Here is a 26,939-nt window from a genome sequence, read left to right as displayed (position 1 = left end):
TCAACATTTTTAATTAATTTCTGAAAAAAAGTAGCATTACTGTTAAATAATTTGATTTGTCACACGATTGGCCATTATATTACTATTTAAAATAATACTAAGTACAGAATCTAACTTTTAACATTTCGTTCTGCTAATATCAGTTTTTGAACTATTATGTTATTTTGTGCATTTGCTTAGAGATCTTTTCCCCTATGGGTTTTTAAATATTAGTACTTTGCTCTCACTGATGTCAAAGTCTTAATTGAACCACAAGTTAGTATACAATTATATGCGATTTCCTCTTCTATCTTCCAAAATTTCCTAAACAGATTTCCCTAATGTGCTGTACACCATGTACTATATTCAACTAGTTGATTTAAAATCTTATACTAAATATTATGATTAATAAGGAAAACTAGATAGTTTCATTTGACACAAGCCAACCTCCATTTGGTCAATAGGACTTCTCATTCGACTTACAGTGCTTAATCTTGAGAGTTCCTCAATCGTTAGAATAGATCTGGTGTTCAGCACGTTAATAATGACAAATGAATCATTTTCATTGCATGTTGCCATTCAGTTGGTATGTTTCTCAGATACAATTGAGAATCAAGTCATTTATCCTAGGTATATTTTAAGTAGTCTTACATGTGCCAATTCAGCCATATTCATTTGAAAATATCTGTACTGTATAAGAGTGCATAGTTGCTACCCCTACCATAGACTTTTCTGAATATTATTATAGCATTTCAGAATGAATACTTTCAGAACAGCGACAGAAATTTGATGCATTATGGTACTGTTTTGAAGCAAAATTCTATTTAAACAAACCTGTATTTAAAATCTTCAGTCATGTAAACTGTTTAGTTACCATCCTAAGTACAAAAGTAATTAATAGTTACTTTTGTAATAATTACTACAGTAATTTACAGAAAATTATTTTTAAGAGACTAGAAGAAACACACAGATACTGATCCACCAAATTACAATCAAGAAGGATGGCCAGAAAATGACTGTCTGTAGATAGTAAGACACATTGGGCACCCTTAGTTTCACCAGAATGATGGATTATTTTACTCTTTATACCTATTTATAAGCTCACTGACATGCAAGATGGCACACCTGTATGCCATAACTGTAGAAGATTCTTACCTTTCCCCCCCTACCTTCCCTTCCTATTTACCACTGGGCAACATTAATGAAGACGCACAGTGCTTGTATATTAAATTGTTAAGATTATACATCAAACCACATCTGCCTGTCATTTTCCATTCCAACCAGTGATCTACAAAGGTGATGAAAAGTAAATATACTTTTCGCTGATATACCAGATGCATGAGAATCCCCAGAGAATCAATGTGCTAATATCATCACCAAAGACTAAAACCGAAGCAAGCCTTTAAATTTGGTCGTTTACTTACAACTAAAATAAGCCACAAAAATAAAATAACACAACTTTATGGCTTTTCAAAGTTCTTTTGTATCCAGTGCATACAAAAACAAGTGAGGAAAATCATTCCTGATTATACTTTTTAAGAAAAGAAACAGATGCTTCTTTCTGACTAAACTGTCTACCAAGTGTTAGACAGTGAACTGACCTGCCTGCAGGGCAATCGCATCAGCTGTAAGCTGCATCAATCATTTCTTTTAGCCATTCCTTATTAGCTAATGCAGAATTTAAGGTAGTTTTTCACAATTAAAAAAACCGTTTTTGCATTTTAAAATATATATACAATGTTTCTGAAAATCTAATAGAAGAAAGATCAAGACAATCAATCCAATGAGGTTAAAATGAGGCATTACTTTTCTTCCTGAGCATTCGAATATGATCCAACTATAAAAGCTGTGACTTTTCCTTGGGCAGCCCTTGTTGACTAAGTGCTAAAAAAGGCATTTGCCATTCTAACAGCATAAAACTAACGCCTTAAAGTGTTATCCACTCAGGCCTTTTAGCAAATTTGTTAACACTTTTAGGTATATTACTCCACCTTTCTCTTAGTGTGAACTGGTATCAATTATTTAGCCAGTTTTATTATGTTATTAGAATACCTGCTGATTTATCATGAATCAAAGTGTCATTTTAGAGCACTGCCCTTTACGTCACCATACATTTCTTTAAATGTAAATGATGGAAAATAAATAATGCCACAGCTACAAAAAGAACCAGACCTAGAAAATCACTTAAACTCCTACTGAATAATCCTCCGCATTTAACTGTGCTACATTAAAAAAAAGTTTTTAAATGTGGAAAAAGTGGTCCACTTCTTTAAAATGTCACTATAAAGGATACCTCTGTAACGAAATTATTAGATAGCTAGATCCAATATCATTTCCATCCATTTTTAGTTAAAACCCCCTTAAAATATAAACACAACAGACATAAGCAAATGTACAACTATCCAACACTGTCATGTTTATTCTTACCCAACAAAATAAAAATAGGAACCTTTTAATACTTAATTTTGTGAGTATTAAACAACTAGTGTGAAAAACAAGATGCATGTAAACTACTTCTACTGCCTCTGCCTCAATGACTAGCTGAGACAACCTGTTATAGGAGGTGTTAATTGGCAATAGGAGTGCAAGTCAGAAGCATGTTCCCCATCGTCCTAACCCAGCAAGGCTAGGTCATTAAAGTGGAAATGAATTCTTTCATGCTGACTTAACTCTTGGAGTACAGATTTTCAGCTGTTACACCTACAGACAATTGAGAGTGTGTGCTACTTCAGATGGCACAAAAAGAGGCATTTTCCTCTTAAAAATAATTGTATTATGTATACGGTTTATTATGCACTATATACCAGAAGTAATCTGTGACTGATCTAATGGTTAAGGCACACATGACTACATGGAGACGTACAAGTAATCAAGGGTACAAGTATTCTGAAATGCACAACAGCCTGCAGACTTACAATAGAAGTCTGGGACAAACGGTTTTCTTTAACAAAGGAAATGGCAACATGTTATTGCAATTGTGCCTAATTGTATCAGAAGCTGCAAATATCTTTCTCAAGATATTAGGCACAATTGACAATAAGTCTTAGAAATGGAACAGCACAAAAACAGAATGAAGTAAATAGCTAAGTTAGTTTATATTTGTTACTAATAATTGGGCCAGCTAAGAAGAATTTTAGTAACAGGAATACAGTATATGGAGTAGAGCACACTATCTAAACACCACCATTTAGACAGCTTTTGTGTGAAGTAGTACTTGTAGGCCAAATAAGAGGCTTAAACTTCTGTTGTGTAGTGTGTAGTGTAAGGTTCATCAAGCAATGTTCAACCAGTTATATAACCTTTTCCATGACTCTTGATCGTGGAAGATCAAGTGTACACTGATCCTTCTCCTTTAGTTCCATGCATTCCTGGATTCACTCTCTGGTTGTTGCTTTACTGTAAGTAGGTGACAATTGAATGGGAGATCTCAGAGGTTTCAATTCTTTCAATTTGGAAAAGTAGAATTTCTGCACATCTGGAGACAGGACTTACAGAATCCCTGGGTGAAGAATAGACTCTATGCATTTTAAAGTAACATGCATAGAATTCAGAATTATTCAGCTCAACAAGTAAAGATCTGGGACTGAAGCCTGTGTATACTGGTGATATGGGTTGCATGGCCAGTAAGTGAAATTCACCTTTAGACCTCATGAGCTTTAAGACATCACAGAAGATTAAGAAAGGCAAACAGTGAGTGACTGACAGATCTGCCCTGAAATCAGAGTGATCTTTTAGGCCATTGTTACAATTTCTTGAGGTGTGGAAAGATTTTGGATCAAGGAGAAATATTTTTGTTTTATAATTTACTCCATTTCCATTCTCAGATTCTCATGTTGAGCAGTGAATCTATTTTAATTGGTATACAAGTAGTCCTTGACTTATGATGGGTCACTTAGCAACTGCTTAAAGTTACGACAGGTTTCTGAAAAGTTACTCCGGACTCAAAATTCTGACAACATCCCCCCTCCTTACCTGACCACATTTTGGTTGTTCAGCAATTGGCCCTCATTTATGGCTATTTGCTGTGTCCTGCAATCATATGGCTGCAATTTACAATGTCTTTTGCCAGAAACCAGTGTTTACTTTAGCTTTCTGGCAAAGAAAATACTCCATAGTGAACTATGGACTTTCTTAATGACTGTCATGTTTACTTAATGACCTTGTTTTATGATTTACTCCATTTCCACTTCCATATTCTCATGTTGAGCAGTGAGTCTATTTTTAATTAGTATACAGGTAGTCCTTGGCTTATAACTGGTCACTTAGCAACTCCTTAACATTACGACAGGCTTCAGACTCAAATTTCTGACAAAACATACACACACACCCCCCAAAAAATCTGGCTACATTTGGGGTATTCAGCAACCAATGCTCAGTTATGGCCATTTGCTGTGTCTTTCAATCACTGCGCTTTACAATGATATCACTGGAAACCAGTTTTTACTTTCAGTTTTCAGACGAAAAAATGTTCCCTAGCAAACAGCAGGCTTGCTTAATGCAAAGTAGGCTCTTCTATGACTTGTGTGCTTCAACTCCCAGAATTCCTGAGCCAAATCATGCCAGCTCAGGAATTCTGGGAGTTGAAGTCCACCTCATAGAAAAGCCAATTTTGCCTACCCCTGTCTTAATGACCTCTGTTTGCTTAATGACCATAAAAAAAGGTGAGAAAGCTGGGTACAGTCATGTGATGGACTGCTTAATGACCATCACAAATTATGACCAAAATTATAGACTCAAATGCTGCCCTACTTTATGAAAAGTAATATAAAAGTAAGTTAACTCTTTATATTTCCATCTTAATCAGCAACAATCAACTCCAGTGCAGCCATAACAGATATCATAATTTGTTACAAACACCTGTTCTTTTTGCACAAAACATTTTTAATTGTGCCCATTACAAACTTGTTAGCAGTTTTTCATTGCAGGGACTACCACTGTTGCAAATTTCATCAGTTTGTCTCAGCAAGACAGCTATATATTTACATATATTTAAAATTCGCATGGATTAAAAATCATTGTATCAACCTGTATGACATTTTGCACATATCGCCTTCCCATCACCCTGCTTGCCAATTGCATTCTAGACTGCTAAAAAGCAAATGCAATACACTTATGTTCCTTTCACATTAGGGTACAGAATAATAAAAATCATTTTTTAAATTTACATTTCTGATCCTGGCCATGATCCAGAATATCTATGTCCAGTGCAATCCAGAATACATTGGACTACTTCTTGAACACAGATTATACTAGATACAGTTCTACAGAGGAATAATTGAGTCTGTCATCTGCACATCTACTGTATAACTGTCTGGTTTCGTTCTGCAACCCAACAAGACCGACACAGACTTCAGAGGATAATCAGAACTGCAGAAAAAACAATTGCTGCCAAGTGCCAACCTACCCTCCATTGAAGACCTGTATCGTGCACGAGTCAAAAAGAGGGCGATAAAAGTATTTACTGACCCCTCGCATCCTGGACACAAACTGTTTCCACTCCTACCCTCAAAACGTCACACTGCACACCAAGACAACTAGACACAAAAACAGTTTTTTCCCAAACGCCATCACTCTGCTAAACAAATAATTCCCTCAACACTGTCAAACTTTTTACTAAGTCTGCACTTCTATTTCTACTAGTTTTTTCTCATCATTTCTATCATCTTTCCTCCCACTTAGGACTGTATGATTGTTACTTGTTGCTTGTATCCTAAGATTGTTATTGATTGTTTCTTCATTGCTTATTTGACCCTATGACAATCATTAAGTATTGTACCACATGATTCTTGACAAATGTATCTTTTTCTTTTATGTACACGGACAAATTCCTTGTGTGTCCAATCACACTTGGCCAATAAAGAATTCTATTCTAGATGATATCTGTGCTCTACTAAGTAACAAACCATAAAGAATCTACTTTATGAAATATCGTGAGAAACTGTGTAGATAATTAAATAACATTATAGAAGTCAATAAGTACTTGTGAAAGAAATTAGGATGAAAGAAACGAAGCCAATACAGGAACAAAATATCTTCTTTTATAGTAAGGTAATATAAGATTTCCTTCTTGGATACAGTAGAAATTATTTTCCATCTATGAGGTTATCAGAACATTAACAATGCTTTAAACAGCATCAAGGGAACAGATGTGAAATATTGATTATACCTGTGTTTTGGATTTTATGACTTAAAATAATTAAAATAATTCTCTATATGAATTATTTGAGAAAAAAATGCATGTCCAAGAGAGTAGCAGTGAAAGAAAGAAGAGTCAATGTTTAAAAATTTGAAATGCAAGCAGGTTGATATGGTGACTCTCCTCTGAGCAAAGCCACAAGGAAAAAAAAGCTGCAGGAAGTTGTCTATGCCTCAATGTCGGATCATTTAATATTTATACAGCTTTCTATTATTTTTATTTCAGGAGGAAAACTTTAGAGACATTTAAACTCAGTTATATTACTGAAGAAGTTAAATACAATAGTTGAATTCAATAAATACAACACTTACGGGTTGTAATGTGTTTGGTTCAGTCCACATTTGTCAAGCAGAAGGCATCCTTTCCTATTTTGAAAGGAGCATTTGTAGAATGTAGGATAGTTCAATATTCTTAGACCAATAAATAGGAGGAAATGTGTGAGCTAGAAGTAAGTTTCCTTCTTTTTTTCCTTTTTTGGGGGGAGGGGGAGCAAGACTGGACTTCCACTTGCAGCTTCGTGTTTCTAATATTTACTTAAAGAACAGGAAAGGGAAGTTTGAGCATACTAAATCCAATATAAAAAGTCCACATATCTTGCATTTATTATTTTTTTTCAAGAAACTATTTAAGAAAAGATGTGGACCAATATTCTTTAACATATGTTTTTATTCTCTCTTTTAAATCTGATTGATCATATTTATAAAAAGTTACAGGTTTAGAAATGCCATTACAGTTAAATTTATCTGTAGGCAGATAAACAGCAAAGCAAAAGATATTACAGTAATTCCTAATACATCAAACTATTGAAATATCAAACTTCATAAAGCTTTCAATGAAGAGGCCTAAGGCAGTATTGGAAAGTAACCTTACTAGGTATATTGAACTTGAAATATATTAAAAGAAACAGTCATTTCACTTAGTCCTTTTAAGAGGCATCATTATTACATAATCCAAAATGAAATTAGATTACAGGGTTAAGATCCACATATAATAGACCAGTAGTAGATTCAACAAGATTTTTAGATCAGTGGCAGGTCTTTAAGTGCTACAGGTTTTATCAATTCTACAGCATCAAGCAGTGCTGCACTTGAAACCTTTCAAAGTGACAGTTTTCAAGTGCCATGTACAATGCCCTAATCTGGAAGTGTCCCAACCAACCCATCTGATCAACAATTTCACAGATGGAAGCACTTGATGGCTAATTGGCAAGCCGATTATTCAAACAAAATAGCTATTTGCAATTCTTGCTTCTTTATTTCCAGTAGAAGTGCTAACACGGCTAAGAGACAGGTCACCCCTCCTCCATGCTCATTTTTAAAATAAAAGATCTACCTTTCTAGCTATTCCCCCTGGGTACCATTTAAAGCACTGAACTGAAGTTGCACTAAGCAAATATGACAAGATATAGTGTTCTGTAACGAAGGACAGACTTTTTAGCGTTTCAGTTACTCTTTTTGAGGGCTGTATACAGTGTTACTCTGGGTTATTTACCCACCCACGTCATCATGTCACCAGCTGTCAGTGCTATTGTGCACTCGAAATGACATTTTAAAATTCAGGAGAGGAAATGCAGCAAGAACACTTAATTTAAATTTACCAGATAACATGGGTAAATTCTGAACCATTGCTGAGAACATTGCCATTGTATAGCTATGTCCTATCTCTCACATGCTTTGTGTACATTGTAGATACCAGCAAATGTAAGAACAAGAGAATGATTCCAATACTGCTCATTATAAAGGTTATGAACAAGCATATATACCTACATCTGCTATTTGGGAAGTGATAATTATTTGCTCTTCTGCATGTTTGTTGCAAAAAAAATAAAAAAAAATAAAGCAGAACACTACGTATTACAAATTTAACTTAAAAAAATACAATCCATGAAAACATTTTTAGTTTTTGAAAAATTCACCTATACTCTACCTTCCTTAATATACACCAGTGACAGAAAAAGTGCAATCAAGTAGTTTAAGACTGTTAACCCTTTTCTCCAGAAGGCAATAGACACATTCAATCATAGTGTCGAATTCAAAATTAATGTTCTGGAAACTCAGTGAAAGCAAACTATAAATTCAACAAAACCAGGCTTATCATAGATGGGTATCTTCTCTTCTTGGACACAGAAAAGAGAGATATGGTGGTGCCCACTTCTAAAGCTTGAATGCAGAGTTTTTCAACTAATAATCAGAAATATGTAGTGAGTCATCACCAGGAACAGCAAAGCTATATCCACCTTTAGTCTGAATCACAAAAATATCCAGGTGATCTCAAAAACATGCAACAGGTCAGATTTTGACTTCTATATGCTCCATTGAAACAGACAGGCAGAGCAGAAAATGTTCATGTAACTGTTCAGACCTTTCATCAATCTTTTATACTGGTGCAGTTTCTTTTAGTTTACACAATTGTATGTTTACTATTTTGTTGCCTTGCAACAAATAGGAATTCTTTGCTAAAGAAAGTAAACTGCTTTCCAAAACCAAGGAAATTTCAAAAGTAGTTTGGGTCTAATTCTGAAACTGTATGCTGGATGTTAGATGAGCTCACCCGATTCCTAGGAGGTCAGTAAGGGGCGTATATAAGCGCATCAGCGTGCCTACCGTCCCTGTCCTAATGTTCCCTCTTATCAGTACCCATCTTATGTATATAAACTATGTTATATCTATGTATATTACCAATAGGTACTTGACAAAATAAATAAAATAAAATAAAAGTTTATCTAAATTTTTATCATAATTATGTGATATGCAATATTTTAGATAAGCTGCTTTTAAATTTAGATATTTTTTAAAATTCAATTCAAGTAAGTCATCTTTAAGTTGGACATGCATTCAATCATTATGAATAATCATGCAAAATATATAATTTATAACCAACCAACCTATATTCCACTTAAAAGAGAGCAATCACACACATCACACATATAGAGGTTTATCCCACATTATGTATATTACTTTTCATGAAGAAAAGTTTCAAATATTATAAATATTTTATCACCAGTAATAACTGTATTCTAAATTGTATGAGAAAACATGGAACAATTCATACAATGCTCATGTTAAAATGCTCTGGGAGATAAAGCCATTAACACATTTTACCTTCAAAAGAAAGTAAGTATTTGAATGAGAATTTCTTATAAAAGAAAACAATATATATGTAACCAATCACACTTATCTTTTTAACCCAAAAGATTTTTTTTAAAAACATAGGAAGATTATGTATCATTGATAGTTCTGTGAGGTCCCATCATATAAGGATAGCTGGCATGCATAGAAATCCGACCAAATAAATAAATAAAATAAAATAAATGATTGCAACTTTCAAAATGCTGAAATCCTACCAATTACAGCACTCACATGTCTAAATCTAATCTTGAGATAAAAAGCAAAAAGTTCAGCTCAATCCTTGATGATTGGATCCATTCTTGTCAGGATTGCATAGATGAGTTTTTCTAGGCTTCCATTTTAATTTTTTTCAAAATCCCAATTGAACTGAGAACCGGTGATTCTGGTCCACTATAGAAATGCTAACTAACTCTGCCCACCTTCCAAGTTTACCTACAAAAATCTTCAGAGAAATCTAGCTATACTACAAATTAACCATCCTGTACAGCACTGTAAGTGATGATGGAGTCCAAATCCAAGCATAAATATAAGTAGATAAAAGAGACTCATAATCAGGGATGGGCTGCTGCCTGGACGGGGGGGGGGGGAATACAATGGGATGGCGAAAATGGAGCTCCACCCCAGAGCACCGAGTTTGCACTGAAAGATGTTGAAGGAAAATGCAGGGTGTCCAGCATAAGCCACGCCCACAGCGTGGTAGTAAAAATTTTGGTAGCCCTTCACTGCTCAGTCTATTTTTACATGTAAATTGTAATTTATTATTACAATATTTATGATATGGACACTTACAACAGTGGCATTTGCTCTGGAATCTATCTCCATTTACAGAAAAATTGTATCATTTTCCCCAATTTCTCCTTTCTCTTGGGGCTCTCCAAACAACATGCCAGCACCATTTTCCTGTTGAATCCTCTGATTGTCCAGAATAGCTTTCAGAAGGGGGATACAGAAACAATTAGTGAAAGCTATCTTATTTTACTGATAGGGCATTAACAAGCAGAAATGCATCAGAATTTCATGATTTTCCAAAGGCCTTCTTCTATTCAGCTTTTAGCTTAAAAAATACTTTCAGCACCTCTGTAAGCAGGATTTTTCTCCCATCTTATCAAAGACTTGTTTCAACAGTTGTTGTTGTTGTTGTTGTTGTTGTTGTTGTTGTTGTTGTTGTTATTATTATTATTATTATTATTATTATTATTATTATTATTATTACATGTATTGGATTTCTATGCCGCCCCTCTCCGAAGACTCGGAGTTATTCAATTGCATTTCAGAAACTTCCATACATTAATAATATTCTATATGTAAGAAAATGCTGCAGATTGCACCTCTAATGTGTTTATGCTCGTGGAAAGACTTGATTTTAATGGACACCTTAACTAACTGAAGCTGGAAGAGAGCACTTCTCCTATTGTTTGCAAGCCCCCAAATCTGACCTCTAATTCTTTACTTTTGTTTGAAAACATTTTATGCTTTGCAGTGTGGAATGGCAGTACAGTTCTCATTCAATCAGAGGCTCCAGGCAATTAGTATTCAGTCTTCCATGTTAAGTTGTCTTTAGATTTCTGCCTTCCTGGACAAAGTGGACTAGCTTCAAGCCTTAGACAATCCATCTTATAAAAAGGTGTCAGTCATGAGACAGATTACTTTAATTTTGTTGTCATTACTTAACCAAAGGAGGCTGATAGCTACCAATTTTCTCCCTTATTTTAAAAATATGTTGATTTGTTTATCTCAAAGCTGCATATTGAAATAGATCCCCGCAGGATACAAAAAACAAGAAATTTGAGGCATTTCCCCTAGTATTTGTCTTGTATGATTGCAGAGTCTACTTATTATCTGTGTCACCTTGTTCTTACAAGAAAGTTATCAGTACACGATCCAACAAGATCTTATGCAGAACAGTGTGCTGATTAAGATTGAACTGGAACTGACTGGCCCAAGAATACACATCTGGCTTTCATGCCTAAGAGAGGCCTTGAGTTTCCTCACTCCTAGTCTGGCACCTTAGCCGCATTGCAAGAACAAAGTAACAGTTAATATATTAAATTCAGCATGTGTCTCTTTTCCTAATTTTCTGACTAAGAAAAGCTTCAATAATTATTAATCTCTTATTGTGCTAAAGAATGAGGCTCAGGAGAAGTGTTCCAATTGCATAGTGTTAAAATGTATTTTTAAATAGTATTCACTGAGAAGCACCTGGAAGAAAGTGTAAAATGCAAATATTTTCTATAAAATTTAACAAGAAAGGCTCTGCCTTGGTTAATACACTATACTATTGATTAGTTGCACAATCTTTTTATTAATTAATTAATTAATTAATTAGATTTGTATGCCTCCCCTCTCCGGAGACTCGGAGCAGCTCAGAACAATAATAAAGTGTACAAATCCCATACTTAAAAAACAATTAAAAACCTTTGTCATTAAAATAGTCACACAACCCAATCAAACCATACATAAATCGTAAAAGCTAGGGGGTATATCAATTTCCCCATGCCTGGAGACATAGGTGGGTTTTCAATAACTTGCGAAAAGCGAGGGCAGTTCTAATCTCTGGGGGGAGTTGATTCCAGAGGGCCGGTGCTACCACAGAGAAGGCTCTTCTCCTGAGTACCGCCAGACGGCATTGCTTAGTCGACGAGACCCGGAGAAGGCCAACTCTGTGGGACCTAATCGGCTGCTGGGATTCGTGCAGCAGAAGACGGTCCCGAAAGTATTCTGGTCCGATGCCATGTAGGGCTTTATAGGTCTTTACCAACACTTTGAATTGTGACTGGAAACTGATCGGCAGCCAGTGCAGGCTGCAGAGTGTTGACGAGACATGGGCATATCTAGGAAAGCCCATAATTGCTCTCGCAGCCGCATTCTGCACGATCTAAAATTTCCGAACACTCTTCAAACGTAGCCCCATGTAGAGAACAATCACTAAAGTAAATACCTGAACTAATAGCGCAGTCTTAAAAATTCAATGAAATATTCAATTTCAGGGAGAAAAATAATGTCTGTATCCTAAATTACCTTGTATTAAGGCAGAGAGTCTATAATTAAAAATATGAAGCCTCCTCTGTGGTGGCACTTTTACTTTGGAATGTCTTCACAACAGAGAGATAATTTGCTTTCCTTTCAGCGTCATGACTGAACACTCCTTTTTGCTGAGGCACTTTATATTTGTATTAAAAAATACAAAGTATTCATTAGGGTACTTGTTGACTGAATACTGTAGTTCTGATGATCTTTCTTACAATTTTATAACTGCTGATGATCGTATTTTAAAATAATATGCAAACTATAAATGATTTATCAATTTTAAAATTACAGTAGCACTAATAAAGTCAACACCGCTATCTGATAAAATGGCTCTTATTTATCTGTTTTCAAACCACCAGGTAGCAGTTATATAAACATCCATGGACACCTTTTTAACTGAAATGTATTTGAATATATGTAGCTCGGGTTGGTAGTTGGGCTGTTGGCATGAGCTCCAAGCTTGGCAATTTGGTTGCAAACATTATGTCACCATTTGTGGACACATCATCACTGTGCTTTGAATTGTGCTTGTCTTTCACAGCACTGGTCTTTAAATACCTTTTTATGTGATGCAAATTAGAATGGATATTGTTTGTTTGGCTACTTCTGAGTCGTGGTCTGACTTCAGACTGATTGGTTGGTTGTTGTTACTGAGGCAGGGTCTTTGGTTTTAAGTATGGTCTGTGGGGTATAAATTAATGTTGTTTGTTGGGATACTGCTGGTTTCTATCTGTTTGAATGGCTGGTTGTTGTTACGAGATCTTAGTAACAACCAAGATCTCAGTAATAACTACACTAAAGACCCTGCCTGCCTCAGTAACAACAACCAGCCAATCATGACTCATAGAAATAACCGAACAAACAACATCCAGGCTAATTTGCATCACATGAAAAGGTATTTAAGTACAGAGGAGCACAATTCAAAGGGTACTGCCAATGTCTCCTCAAATGGTAACAAAAAATTGGCAACCAAATTGCCAAGTTCTGAGTTCAGACCAACAGCCCAATCTTTTCAACTACTGTTTATATAGATAAGTCAAGAACATGATTGAAATTGTCATTCCTATAGAGATGAGAAAGATTGCTTCCCCCAACCCCAAAATCTTCAACCTTACATTATCTACAATCGACCTCTCCCCTTTTCTAAGAGGTCTGTAAGGGGCGTGCATAAGTGCACTTTTGTGCCTGATGTCTCTGTCCTACTGTCTTATTATCCTTTCTATTACTATGTTCTACTTACAGGGAGTGGACAAAAAATGGAAACACTTGACTTTTTGGCATCATAATGTTTGAACATGTTCAAATCAATCACAACTTGACAAATTTTAATGCGTTTTTTAAATTCTGTTATTTGATATGTTTTTTAAAACTACCTTTTTTTAAACAGAAATTTAAGGAAATTGATTATAACCTTCTAGAAATGGCAGACCTCTCAGACTTTCAAAGAGGCCAAATTGTTGGTGCTCGAATGGCAGGTGCTAGTGTAATAGAAAGTGCCCGAATGTTTGGCGTTTCAAGAGGTAATGTCTCAAAAGTAATGACTGCTTTTGAAAGAGAAGGGAAAACGTCCTCAGTCAAGCACAGACCTGGTCGAAAGTCGAAGTTGTCTGAGAGAGACCGTCAGACTCTAAAGCAAATTGTTAGATCAGATCGCAAGACCACAGCTCCTAAAATCACTGCAGAGCTCAATAAACATGTACAGAACCCAGTTTCCACAAAAACTGTTCGAAGGGAGCTTCACAAATCTGGATTCCACGTAAGAGCTGCAATTAAAAAACCTCTGCTCTCAAAGACAAATGTTTCAGTGTTTAGAGTGGTGTAGAAACCACCAATAATGGTCCCTCTAGCAGTGGCAAAATGTGATTTTCTCTGACGAATCGTTTACCCTTTTTCTGACCTCCGGCTGTGTTTACGTTTGGAGACAACCAAAAGAATCATTTCATCCAGACTGCCTTCTCCCAACTGTCAAACATGGCGGGGGTTCAGTGATGATCTGGGGTGCTATTTCTTGGAAATCCGCGGGGCCAATGATTTCCCTTCATGGAAGAATTAACAGCCATCACTATTTAGGACTTTTGGCCGACCAAATTCATCCTATGGTTCAAGAACTGTTTCCAGAAGGGGATGCCATCTTTCAAGATGATAATGCACCAATCCATAGAGCAAGAATTGTTAAAGAATGGCACGAGGAACATTCTAATGAAGTTCAGCATCTCATCTGGCCACCACAATCACCAGACCTCAACATTATTGAGCATTTATGGTCGATTTTAGTGATTCAAGTAAGAAGTCGATTTCCACCACCATCGTCTCTAAAAGAACTGGAGGGTGCTTTAACTGAAGAATGGGCTAACATTCCTTTGGAAACAATTCACAATTTGTATGAATCAATACCTCGGAGAATTGAGGCTGTATTTGCCGCAAAAGGTGGACCAACACCACATTAAAAGATATTTTGATGGTTTTTCAAGGTGTTTCCATTTTTTTGTCCACCCCATTTGTTATGTTACGTTAATATGTACTATAATACTATACTTGACAAATAAATAAATAAAGATTAATCTGGATGACAAGAGTGAAAAAGAAGGTGTATTCATAGCAAGATCCAATGGTGTGATTATGTTTGATTGCTGATATTCTTCCTGTGGGAGGATTTTTAATCTCTTGCAAACCTGATCTAGAGAGCTAAACGACACTGAGGCAGATCTGGGAACTCACTTTGAGGTGATAGAGCAGAAGTGATAGACAGTCCCGTTGTAACAGCATGAGCACACGCAAAAGGTTTGAGAATAATATCTGCTAACCAACTGGGGAAGATTTTGTTTATAAAATCATATGAAATTTTCCAGTACCTGATGGATCAGAATGTATAATAATATATGACAAGTCTTTTTATTTTATCTTGCTTCTTAATAAAAGTGAGCAAATATAAGTTTTATTTGGAAAATTAAAGTCAGTGTCAAACTTTAAAGTAAAGGAGGACACTATAATGTTTTGTTATAGCAAATGTGCAGGTACTCTTCTACAATGAGACAGATATCAAAAACACATGCTTATTTTTTTGCATTTACTATATATACAATTTCTGGAATTGTAATTCTGTAATTCCTCAAACCATTTAAGTTTGCAATCTACATTCAAAAAAGGTTACTGGTAATCTGGATACTAACCTGTCCTAGACCAGGCATTCCTCCTCCAAGTCGTAGAAGTCGATCCATATTTCCTAAAGAAACAGATAGCATAGCTAGGTTCTAATGTGTTTACCAAACTGTTCTCCATAAAATTCACCTTCAGTCACTCATTATGTCAAAAATATTGGTCGTAATTACAACACAACATCAGACTTCCTGTTAATTAACACCACATATTAATTCAAGAAGCTGTCTTCCATACTAATTAACAACTGCACTTTAAGCGTACTGATTTTGGGTTATCCCCAGTTTTAAAAAAGATAAGCTTTTTGTTTAACTCTCTTTTTTATTGCAAAATTCATTTATTTCCTCCTCTGATCCCACCTACCCCCAAAAAGCATCTGCACAGCAAACCAAAGAAAACTCAACACCAGCAGATTAATTTCCTTCAATTTATCCAGAACACATCAATATAAAAATAATTCAAAAGTGAAGATTTTTAACATCCTCATTAGTAAGTTCTGTGCTAATTAACTTACAGCTTGTCAGTTAGCATCAAAACTGCATGTGAAAGACACTGAACAGATTAGATTTCTGAATTAGCATCAAAAGCTTTTTTTAATGAACTCATTACACCAAAAGAACACCATAGAGTAAACATTAAATGCCTTTAGTTAAAATATTAAGGGCTACATAGTTGTTGCATATATCATTAAATATGAAATACTGTGGAAAGAAAATGAATCTCATTGCTGTTTGTTATATTGCTTTAATAGTAAAATATTTAACATCCAACACGGTAATATGACTGGAAACATTTTTAATACTATTAGCATGTCACCAAGTGCCAACTTCTGGATTAACAAAAACATCTAGCATTCCTCACTAAGACTGTGCAAATGATTTAAAGGAGCATTTTACTCAAATTGTTTGAACAGCTCAAGTCTCTACCATTGTCCATCTTGGCTAGAATTGCTTGGAACTGTAGTTTACCAACATCTGGCAGGTCCTAGTTGCCACCTGTGACCTAGACTAAATACAATACTCAAAACCTTTAGGAGATGTGCACATCTGAGCAGTCAGCTGGGAGCAGCTTCCAAGGCAAAAGATGTAATTGCTAATATGAATCAAAAAGTGCTTTTCATGAACTTTAATGCAGTAAGGAAGATGACCTGAAGTTCTAGGTTAAGATCTATCTCTAGCTACATGCTGCTCTCTTTGTCTCTGGTCTTACCACATTATATCTAACTGTAACCAAGCAAAAGCAAAAACTTAAATATACTAATGGTTTCCCTAAAGATAAAAAAAAAGAATTATAATTGTGCCCACAGGGAATAATCCAAAAGAATTCTCATTACTTTTAATTAAAATTAATTATCTCAGACCATCATCAAGGATCCAGTTAATACAATGTGAATATAGGATCCAATTAATATAATATTTTGGTAAAGATCAATCAATAAAAGTAAATTTTTCTTCATAATGCATGAGCTGAAGTGAGCCTGAATACACAAATATTTCCTTGGCCTCCTCAATATCCTTGATGCTAGAATGACATTTTTGAGCAATTTAAATAAAATTGCCACAAACCAGTACAGTGGTACCTCAAGATACGAACCCCTCGTCTTACGAACAACTCGTGATACGAACCTGGGGTTCAGAAAAATGTTGCCTCTTCTTACAAACTTTTTTCGAGTTACGAACCGGCGTTCGGGAGGCTTCTGGGAAGCCCCGCCGCCCGGCTGTCACCTTTTAAAATAGCCGCGCGGCTTCCCAGCAGTCTCCGAACGCTGGTTCGTAACTGGGAACGCTGGGAAGCCGCGCGGCTATTTTAAAAGGTGACAGCCGGGCGGCGGGGCTTCCCAGAAGCCTCCCGAACGCCGGTTTGTAACTCGAACAAAGTTCGTAAGAAGAGGGAAAATTTTTCTGAACCCCGGGTTCGGTTCGGGAGGTTGCTGGGAAGCCCCCCAGCCCGGCTGCGACCTTTTAAAACAGCCGCGCCACTTCCCAGCTGTCTCCTGAAGCCGAACGCCAAAGCCGAACTTCCGCGTTCGGCTTCAGGAGACAGCTGGCCTGGGGGGCTTGCCAGCACCCCCCCGAACCCGGGTTCGGGGGGTGCTGGGAAGCCCCCCAGGCCGGCTGTCACCTTTTAAAACAACCGCGCCGCTTCCCAGCAGTCACCGAAAGCCGTTTTTTTGCGGGGGTTTTTTTGGTTGCACGGATTAATTGACTTTACATTGTTTCCTATGGGAAACAATGTTTCGTCTTACGAACCTTTCGTCTTACGAACCTCCTCCTTGCACCAATTAAGTTCGTATCATGAGGTATTACTGTACATGTATTTAATTTTACATGGTACTCACCTGGTTTTCAGCTTTTTTTCTACAATATTTTTCCAGTTCTTAGTGGAGTCTCCAAGTTTAGATGCAAAGTGAAGCTCCTACTAAACACAAGTAACAATTAATCAGGATATCTTTCAAAAAACTTTCATTTTATATCCTGAAATACTGTTTTAACTCGAAGCAGTTTTATATTATAAGAATGTTCTATTAAAAAAGACAACCCAACCTGTACAGGTAGTCATCGACTTACAACAGTTAACTTAGTGGCTGTTTGAAGTTTCAATGGCACTGAAAAAAAGTGACGTGATCATTTTTCACACTGATGACTGTTGCAGCATCCCCATGGTCACATGATTTACATTTGGATGTTTGAGAACTGGTTCATATTTATGACAGTTGCAGTGTCCCAGGATCACTTTTTGCAACCTCCTGACAAGCAACGACAATGGGGAAGCCAGATTCATTTAACAACTGTGTTTATTAACAACTTCAGTGATTCACTTAACTAATGTGGTAAGAAAAGTTATAAAATGGGACAAAAATCACTTTACACATTTCTCACTTAACAACAGAAATTTCGGACTCAATTGTGGTCATAAGTTGAGGATTACCGGTACACATTTCCCCCAAAACAAAAAAATACTCCCTCTTCCAAAAGAAAAAATGGGCTAGGCGGGATTTCTGCTACCGGTATTACTTATCCAATCTCTGTGAAATTGGAGAACTGGAAACAAATACTGGAAGTCATTCTCTCTGGATTTCACTACTTAGAAGAAGGGAAGCAGGTCTTTTTATGGCCAGTTGTCTTGTCTATAAAAAGATTAACCCCCCCCCCCCGAGGTTCAGCTGTAGTACAAGACCTTATTATGTTTATTATGTTTTTTATTTAGTTGGATTGAGTGTGTATGACTGTGTAGTAGATAGGTTTTTATAATGTATTTTTAAAATGTTTTTTTCAAATTTTTTAACATTAGATTTGTATCTATATTGTATTGCTATTGTGTTGTGAGCCGCCCCGAGACTTCGGAGAGGGGCGGCATACAAATCTAATTTGTATAATAATAATAATAATTATTATTATTATTATTATTATTATTATTAACATTGCCACCCGCAGTGATACTTCCCCCAGAGTAGAGCTACTCCCATCTTAGGCCCTACAAGATTTAAGCATCAGGAAACTTTTTAACTTATATCCAGCAATCAACTGTAAACCACTGAGATACATCAAGGCATCACAATTGCAGCAGTCTTATCAGTTGGTTGGTGAACAAACATATAAAATAAAATAATAAAATGAAATAAAGCTATTCCTGGCAACCCAGAACTAGAAGCCCTGTGAGGAAGCCATAGTGCAACTACCTACAGCTTCCTGGTAGCATTGCCAGCAACCCTACAAAGAAATCACGAGTAGCTCCATCCTGCCTCTGCTTGTAGAAGAGCAGCTGGTAGCCCCATGATGGAGCTCCTCTTTCACTGGCACCTATGGGCATAGCTTTACTTTGAATTGCCTCTTTCACTCCACTTCCCTTCCCTTGTTGGAAGGTAAAGTGTCTTCCACTGTGCTGGGAGAAATGGAGAACTGGCACTGAAAAGAGCTTCCCTCTTTTCTTTTCCTCTATGAGACATTGGAGGGGTGGGGGGAGAACTGACTCCTTTTCTGCCGATTCTCCAAACCCCATGGAATGATCATTCCATAGAATTGGAGAACTGACAGCAGTGCATCTATCCCTGAATCCTGGGAGTTTGATATGGGTTTTAAATCAGTAGTCTTGTGAACCTGGAGGGGAGTTTGTGGTCAAATAGAAATTATCTGAAATAAATTACATTAATTTCTTTTTATCTATCCTGGTCGGCCGAAACGTGGCCTCCAGGAAGGACGTCTTCGTGACGTCAAAGCTTCGCCCATGGAACTCCCTACTGGGATTCCCCACCTCCATTTCAGCCTCCAGATCAGGCAAAAACACCGCCGCCGATCACAAAAACGGCGCTCTGCCGGGTGCCGCCGCCCGGCTGTAACCTTCTGAAACAGCCGGGCGCTTCTTGGCGGCCTCCTGAACCCGAACCTGAACTTTTGCCGAACTTCCGGGTTCGGCGTTCAGGAGAACGCCGAGAAGCCCCCCGGCTGTTTCAGAAGGTGACAGGCGGGCGGCGGCGCTTCTCGGCGGCCTCCCAAACCTGAAAAGTTTGGCAAAAGTTCGGGTTCGGGAGAACGCCGAGAAGCCCCCCGGCTGTTTCAAAAGGTGACAAGCTAGGCGGCAGCGCCCAGCGGAGTGCCATTTTGCGATCTGCGGTGGGTTCGTAAGTTGAAAAAAGTTCGTAAGAAGAGGCAAAAAATTTCCGAATCCCGGGTTCATATCTCAAAATGTTCGTATCACGGGGGGTTCATATCACGAGGTACCACTGTACTTTGTTCTGCTTAGTTATATCCACAGCATTCAGAATCATCAAGAATTCTGGGTTTTTCATGCATGGAAGATGGTTAAAAATTATTATTATACAACACTGAAAGGAAAAATCTATTCCTAATTGCAGCAATAGATTGTTCCCATCTACCAACCATTTGCATTAAATTTCTCAAGATAAGATTTATAAGTAGATTTTTAAAAACTGTTTTGTCCAGGTCCTGCTTTCTTTTCTGCCCCACTTCCCCAATAAGATGGCTTGTTTCAAGTTAAGAAAATAATGTATGTTCTCTTTTCTTCCTTATTAGTTTAATGCAATAAAATATCTTAAAATATTGCAGAAAGACAGAATGCGGAAAAATATGAGGATGCTGAAGAAGGCATGGGCTATTTCATCTTGGACTTAGGTTTCTTAATATATGCTACTGTCAAACTTAAATAAACTCTTTTTAAACATCTCAAGCTATCATATTATAGACTTAAAAACAAAATAGTTTCAATTTGGCAAATAAAGTTAGAGTTGTTTATTTAACAAACACAAGCTATCATAATCATATCTAATAAATAAATAAATAAATAAATAAATAAATAAATAAATAAATAAATAAATATTGATAGATGGAAAATTCAGTCAAGCTGTCTCTACAATATAAAGTGAACTAACTGAAAAAGTACCAGTTATTGAAGTCAAATTTATAAATTAAAATCAACGTATTAAAATTATGAAGAGATTTGTTTCGTGAATTATTGAGGACTGAGTTCCCAAACATGGAAAAACAGTTCCCAGAAGAAACATTGTCAGCATTCTATCTTCCATTTAATTGTCACATATAAGTGGATATACTGCTCAATCCACTGTCCACAAACAGGACTTATTTATTATTTATTTATTAGATTTGTATGCCGCCCCTCTCCGAGGACTCGGAGCGGCTCACAACAAAAACAATACAAATCCAATACTAAAACAATTTAAAACCCTTAATATAAAACAATCATACGTCTCATACAGACAATGCGTAAAGCGGAGGCAGCCCAGGGGAAGCAATTACCCCATGCCTGACGACAAAGATGAGTTTTGAGGAGTTTGCGAAAGGCAAGGAGGGTGGGGGCAGTCCTAATCTCCGGGGGGAGTTGATTCCAGAGGGTTGGGGCCACCACAGAGAAAGCTGTTCCCATGGGTCCCGCCAGACGACATTGTTTGGTCGACGGGATCCGGAGAAAATCAAATCTGTGGGACCTAACAGGTCGCTGGGATTCGTGCGGCAGAAGGCGGTCCTGGAGATATTCTGGTCCAATGCCATGAAGGGCTTTATAGGTCATAACCTAAATACCTTAAGCTTTTTACATTATACATTTCTGGTTTTGATTCTTTATCCAGTTAAAATATCCCAATTAACTAACATTATGAAGGCATCTCTGTGTCAGACCCAAAGAGACAGATAATGTAATACAAATTATCACCAAGCATTTTTTTTAAAAAATCTTCCAAGTGAGCTATTTATTTGAAACAGACAGCTAATGATAGATTCTGATGCCCAAATTTTGTTTAATTCCCTCTTTAATTTCTTAATTTTGCTCCTCGTTTGTTCAGAAACAAAGTAAAACATGCTTGTTACAAAAATACGAATTAAAAAACACTGAGGTAATTCACTTCACTTACTACTTTGAATTTAGAGAAATTTATACAGATATATAAATAGATATCACAAGAGATTTTTGTGTAAATCTGAGTAATAGAAAAGTTACTTTTTTACCTGTCCTAAATCACAGAGGTGGAACAAACTTCACACAACATACTCCAACAGTATCTGAAAGATAAATACAATATATAATCAAATATATATTAAAACAAAGCCAATTGAGTTTTAAAGTACAGGTACACCTTATTTAACAGCAATTGAAACTTAATTTTCCACATAAGCATAAGCAACATGGTTGTAAAGCATAATGTCAAATGACTGTGTTGCTTAGCAACAACAATCCCAGCAGTCTGTATTGCCATCCTTAACCAAAAATCATCAATGAGAACCACCTCACAATTTCCAGCTGGCTTCCAACAAGCACCGTCAATGGGGAAGCTGGCAGGAAATCTCAAGTCCTGGGCAGCTTACAAGCAAGCATGTGGGTTGTGTGACTGCAGCATCATAGCACAAGCACAGCTAGCAAGTAATGACTGATGCTGGGTGAGGGTAGGTGGCTGCTGCAGGAATACACCATGGAGTATGATCCCTGGGATCTCGTACTCTGTAGTTGAGATTCTTAGGAGAAAAAATGGTGAGAGGGGAGCAACTTGCAGGAGCCACCTGCAATTATTGATTTTGATTGTGGGAAGCTGGCAGAGAAGATCAAAACCAGTAATCATACAACTGCAGGACACTGCAACCATTATAATTTCAAGCTGGTTGCTGAACACCTGGATTGCAATCACGTGACAGCAGTAATGTTAGCAGCGCCTAAATTTTGGGGACCGGTCATAAGTATGACTTGTTCAGAACTGTCTGAACTTTGAATGGTCACTGAGGAAGTGAGAATTAACCAAAGATTACCTATATGCATACAAGGCAAGATATTATATGCAAAAAGATAATAAATGGAAATGCTTTATTTTTTTAATTCTTCAGATCTACATGTACATCTGTAGAACTGCATTTGCATTATTGCATTCAAATCTACTTTTTAAAGCAGAAGTACAGAAAAATGAACATAATTTATAATAATGGAGTTAAATATTGTTGTCACAGCAACAAAAGCAAAAGGCATCCAACAGCTTTCTTGGCAAGAATAACTTCTGAGAAATAACTAGTGAAAATATTATCTAATAAAATATGCTAAATGAACTACAGGTAGTCCTTGTGTTAAGACCATTTGTTCAAAGTTATGGCAGCACTGAACAAATGATACTTATGCTCATAAGTATCAGCAGCACTGACTAAACTTATGCTCAGGTTCCTGAAATTATGGCCACTGCCATAGCCCAAAGGTCATGTGATCAAAATTCAGGCACTTGGCTGTCCACCCAAACTTACAGCAGCAGGTGTTGTAACTCCTACCTACCCATCTTCTCCCCCATCTCTGCAATTCTGGCCCCATGTACTCTGCAGTCCCTTAACACCTTGCACTTCAGTATCCACAGCTGACCTTTGGCCTCTTCTTGCTCCTCCTGCTGACCAAGTATGTCCAGTTGGGCAAGGCTGAGGAAGAAGGCCTTGTGTGGTCAGCAGTTGCTTCACAAAGGACCAGGATGGGCATGCCTTGTTAGTAACAGGAGCAAGAGGGAAACGATCACCTGGGACAGTGGAGCACAGGATGAGAGGGCCCCAGAATGCAAAGTGGCTGGGTGTTTATGCTGAAGGCTGGGAAGCTGGGTCTTCCAGTGGGATTGGAACTTCCCAGGGCATCTGCAACTTTGTAGTGCAGGGCTGGATTCAACTGGGGCTTCCTAGGGTTTGTGCTGCACTGTGGCTCAGTGGGTTCTTGCAAGGCAGGATGCAGGGTAGCCAAGATTGGCAGAGGTGGGGGAGGTGGAGAATAAGCACTTGGAGGATTTGAGGGGGAGGCAATCCCCTATCTTGGCTTGAGGAAAAGCCGGAAAAATGTGACTAGTTTTTGCTGCTTTTATGTCAGCCTTCCATTTCCACAAAAGATTATCAAAATAAATTATGTTTAAAATTTATATAACACCCAATTCCCAACAATGCCGGGGGCTCCACAAGTAAACAAGGAATAAACCAATAATATAATACAAGGAAAAGCAAGTTAGAAAACCAGGAATAAAAGACCATAAACTGGACAGGAATAGGGGGGGGGGGGGGGATCCACACCACCTAACGTGATCTTTAATTACCTCACCCAAGCCTGGATGAAGAGTCAGGCAAGGCCACTCGAAATTCCTGCTTGATGAGGCCATATGGACTTTGTGAGGGAGCCTAATTTCAAAGAGCAGGTTGCCAGGCAGAAAAACTGACCCCCGGGAACCCAATTGATGGCATTAATTGAAGGAACTCAAAATGGGCTTATCCGGCTGGATCAAACTGGCTAGGCCCTATGCAAGGTATTGTTTACAAGTAATGACCAGCACTTTGAATTTCACCTGGAAACAAATGTATGAAGAAATGTAGCCCAGTGTCAAACTTGTATCATGTGACATGATGTATCATGATTTTGTCTTTGCGGAGCCAGGGTGGGCGTGTGTGATGCATCTGGTCCACAGGCTACCAGTTTGACACTCCTGGTATACTGTATACATATACGTATATATATGCATACAGTATATCTGTGTTATGTGTGTGTACAGTTTTGACTGCAGGTAACTTAATGTGTGCCAGAGTGCCCACAAGAAAAAAAAATGACAATAAAAGTTATCTAAGCATTCCCACACATCTGCAGGCAGCTCCACATACATGTTTTTTTTCCCAGGTTTCTTAAATTCCTATGAGAAACACACAGAATGGGCCAAGCTGCTCAACTTCGGAAGAGTCACTCTGAAGTATCATAATCCAAATAAACCCTTTTTTGGCTACCAAGACCAAAGCAATTGCTGGTTTTTTAAAAAAAAAATAGGGGACCCCATCACTCCAACTTGAAAGTAACCTAACTTACAAGAAGAAAGATTCTCTCAATCTCGTATCGAGATTGGGAGGACTCAAAGGGAATATAAGCTACCAACGAATTCAGGAAAGATCACTGGTAGTTTAGGATAGAAATCTCAAAAGTGCTTTTTTTCTGGATTTTTTTCTCTTCTTTCCTTTGGAGAAGTTTCGCTTCTCCGCTGCTTGGATGAGAAGCCAAACTCCTTCAAAGAAAAAACCCAAGGAAGAAAGTGGCAAGGAAAGGTACCATAAAAATCAAAGAAACGGAATACGGTATTTGTTTTAAAATTTTAGTATTCATAATTTTTTTTAGTATTGGTTTATGGGGGGAGGGGGGGAGGTAATGTGGAAGTATGTACATATTATTTTTATTTGTTTGTTTATGTGTTTGTGATATTTACATACCACTCAATTCCAAATGGACTCTGGGCAGCTAACAATAATAAAACAATATAAAAATATAATTTACAACCATAACAAGAGTAAAAAGCAGTATAAAAAACTATATGTAAATACTATATGCTCCTGTGTTATAAGTATTATAGAGGGACAAACAAATAAGCATATAAACAAAAGTGGGATAATGGTCCATAAACCTGAATGTAAGAAGTTTTTTTTAAATGTAAAGTGTTTTAATAAAAATTATGATTAAAAAGAAAAGAGGAAAAAAACCCAAGGAAGTCTAGTTGCCTCGTGAAAGGTTGCCTTTGGGACAACCACGACCTGGATGACTCGTGAATTTCCATAGACAGGGGTAAGCAAAGTTGGCTCTCCTATGACATGTGGACTTCAACTCCCAGAATTCCTGAGCTAGCATGATTGGCTCAGGAGTTCTGGGAGTTGAAGTCCACGAGTCATAGAAGAGCAAACTTTGCCTACCCCTGCCATAGACATTTAGGGCAGACAAGTGCAGCAGCCTCAGTCGGCTTTCAGAGGCCTCTTTTCTTAGCCGCCTCAGGAGGAAGACCCAGCGTCCCGTTTGAGCTCCCTCAGGACTGATGTGTACCCCCCTCGAAAAAAAACCAACAAACGCCTCCGGGTCAAGATAAGGCGCCTTTCGAGGCAAAGAGCTCCGTCCGGCTGAACTTTTATTTCTCCTAACCGCCTCCCTGAAGTTTGCGCTTTTCCCCGAGGGCCTCTCGCTCTGGGAATTTAAAAAAAAAAAGGAAACTCGATGGGAGTTTCAAGGCGCCTTAGGGGAGAGAACCAACTGGCCACCCTACTAAAAGGGCCAACCGCCTGGAAACAGCCTCCCCCCCCGCCCCACCAGCTCCTCCATAACCCGGACAGGCTCCCTTTTCTCTTACCAGCGGAGCCCGACGGTCGCGCGCTCTCACACACCCCACACCCACCCCATAGCGCCTGCGTAGCTCGCGCGCGGCCTACCTTGTCTGTCGCCGTTTGTGGGATTGCTTGAATCCCGCTTCGCCTCACCTTCCGCTCAGCCGGGCCGCGATGAATCAGCCCGATTCATTCAAACCCGGTGTAGCGTCCCAACAACTTCCCCCTTCCCCCCCCCCCCCACACACCAAACACTTCCGGGCCAAAGAAGGACAACCGTTCCTACTTGCAGGCCCCGTTTTCCGTTGCTGAATTGGCAGCCAATCGTAGATAACTGGAGCTGGGAACCCTAGCAACGAGTTGTCCCGCCCCCTCGTCGCTGGGATCTGCCAGTTTCGAGGCGCGCTTAAGGAGTTGCTTCTCCTTCATCCTCCTGAGGAGGATGGTATCTTTGGGCTTATACTCGCCGTTCTTCTTTGGTTGTTAGGTACGCAGCTGGTTTCCCCCCGCCTCACTAGATGTTAAAGAAGATAACCAGCATGTCTTCCGTCCCCTGCCTTAATGTTTATTTCTTTTACTTTTGATTTATTTTATTTGTTTTGTCACGTACGTATTGGTGGTATACAAAGATATAATATTATATATAATTATATAATATATGTTTTTAATTGGTTTTTTATTTATATTGTATTTATACCTGTTGCTAGCCGCTCAGAGTCCGTTTGGAATGAGTGGCATATAAATGCAATAAATAAAATTAAAAATAAATATACATGATAGCAGTAAAAAAGAAACATTAGGACAGGGGACGGAAGGCATGCTGGTGCACTTATGCACGCCCCTTACTGACCTCTTAGGAAT

At 37.8% G+C, this 26,939-nt stretch overlaps 1 protein-coding gene across 2 annotated transcripts in view; it reads right to left on the bottom strand.

The window, feature by feature from the left end:
* Positions 1-26,512, bottom strand: part of PSMD14 (proteasome 26S subunit, non-ATPase 14) — a 77,992-nt gene extending 51,480 nt beyond the window's left edge. Inside the window, exons 1-4 of one of the 2 annotated variants that reach the window (XM_070731640.1) lie at positions 26,184-26,512; positions 21,963-22,016; positions 17,825-17,901; positions 15,501-15,553 (exon numbers count right to left, since the gene is read on the bottom strand). In XM_070731640.1, coding sequence (XP_070587741.1) covers positions 15,501-15,548 — 48 coding nt within the window. In that variant the 5' untranslated portion in view covers positions 15,549-15,553; positions 17,825-17,901; positions 21,963-22,016; positions 26,184-26,512. Of the gene's footprint in view, positions 1-15,500; positions 15,554-17,824; positions 17,905-21,962; positions 22,017-26,183 lie in introns of both variants that reach the window. The other variant, XM_070731641.1, reaches the window with a different exon arrangement.
* Positions 26,513-26,939: the final 427 nt, after the last annotated feature.

The sequence above is a fragment of the Erythrolamprus reginae genome, chromosome 1 (genome assembly GCF_031021105.1).
Source record: "Erythrolamprus reginae isolate rEryReg1 chromosome 1, rEryReg1.hap1, whole genome shotgun sequence".
NCBI classification, from domain to species: Eukaryota; Metazoa; Chordata; class Lepidosauria; order Squamata; family Dipsadidae; genus Erythrolamprus; species Erythrolamprus reginae.
This window is presented reverse-complemented; position numbering and strand designations above follow the sequence as displayed.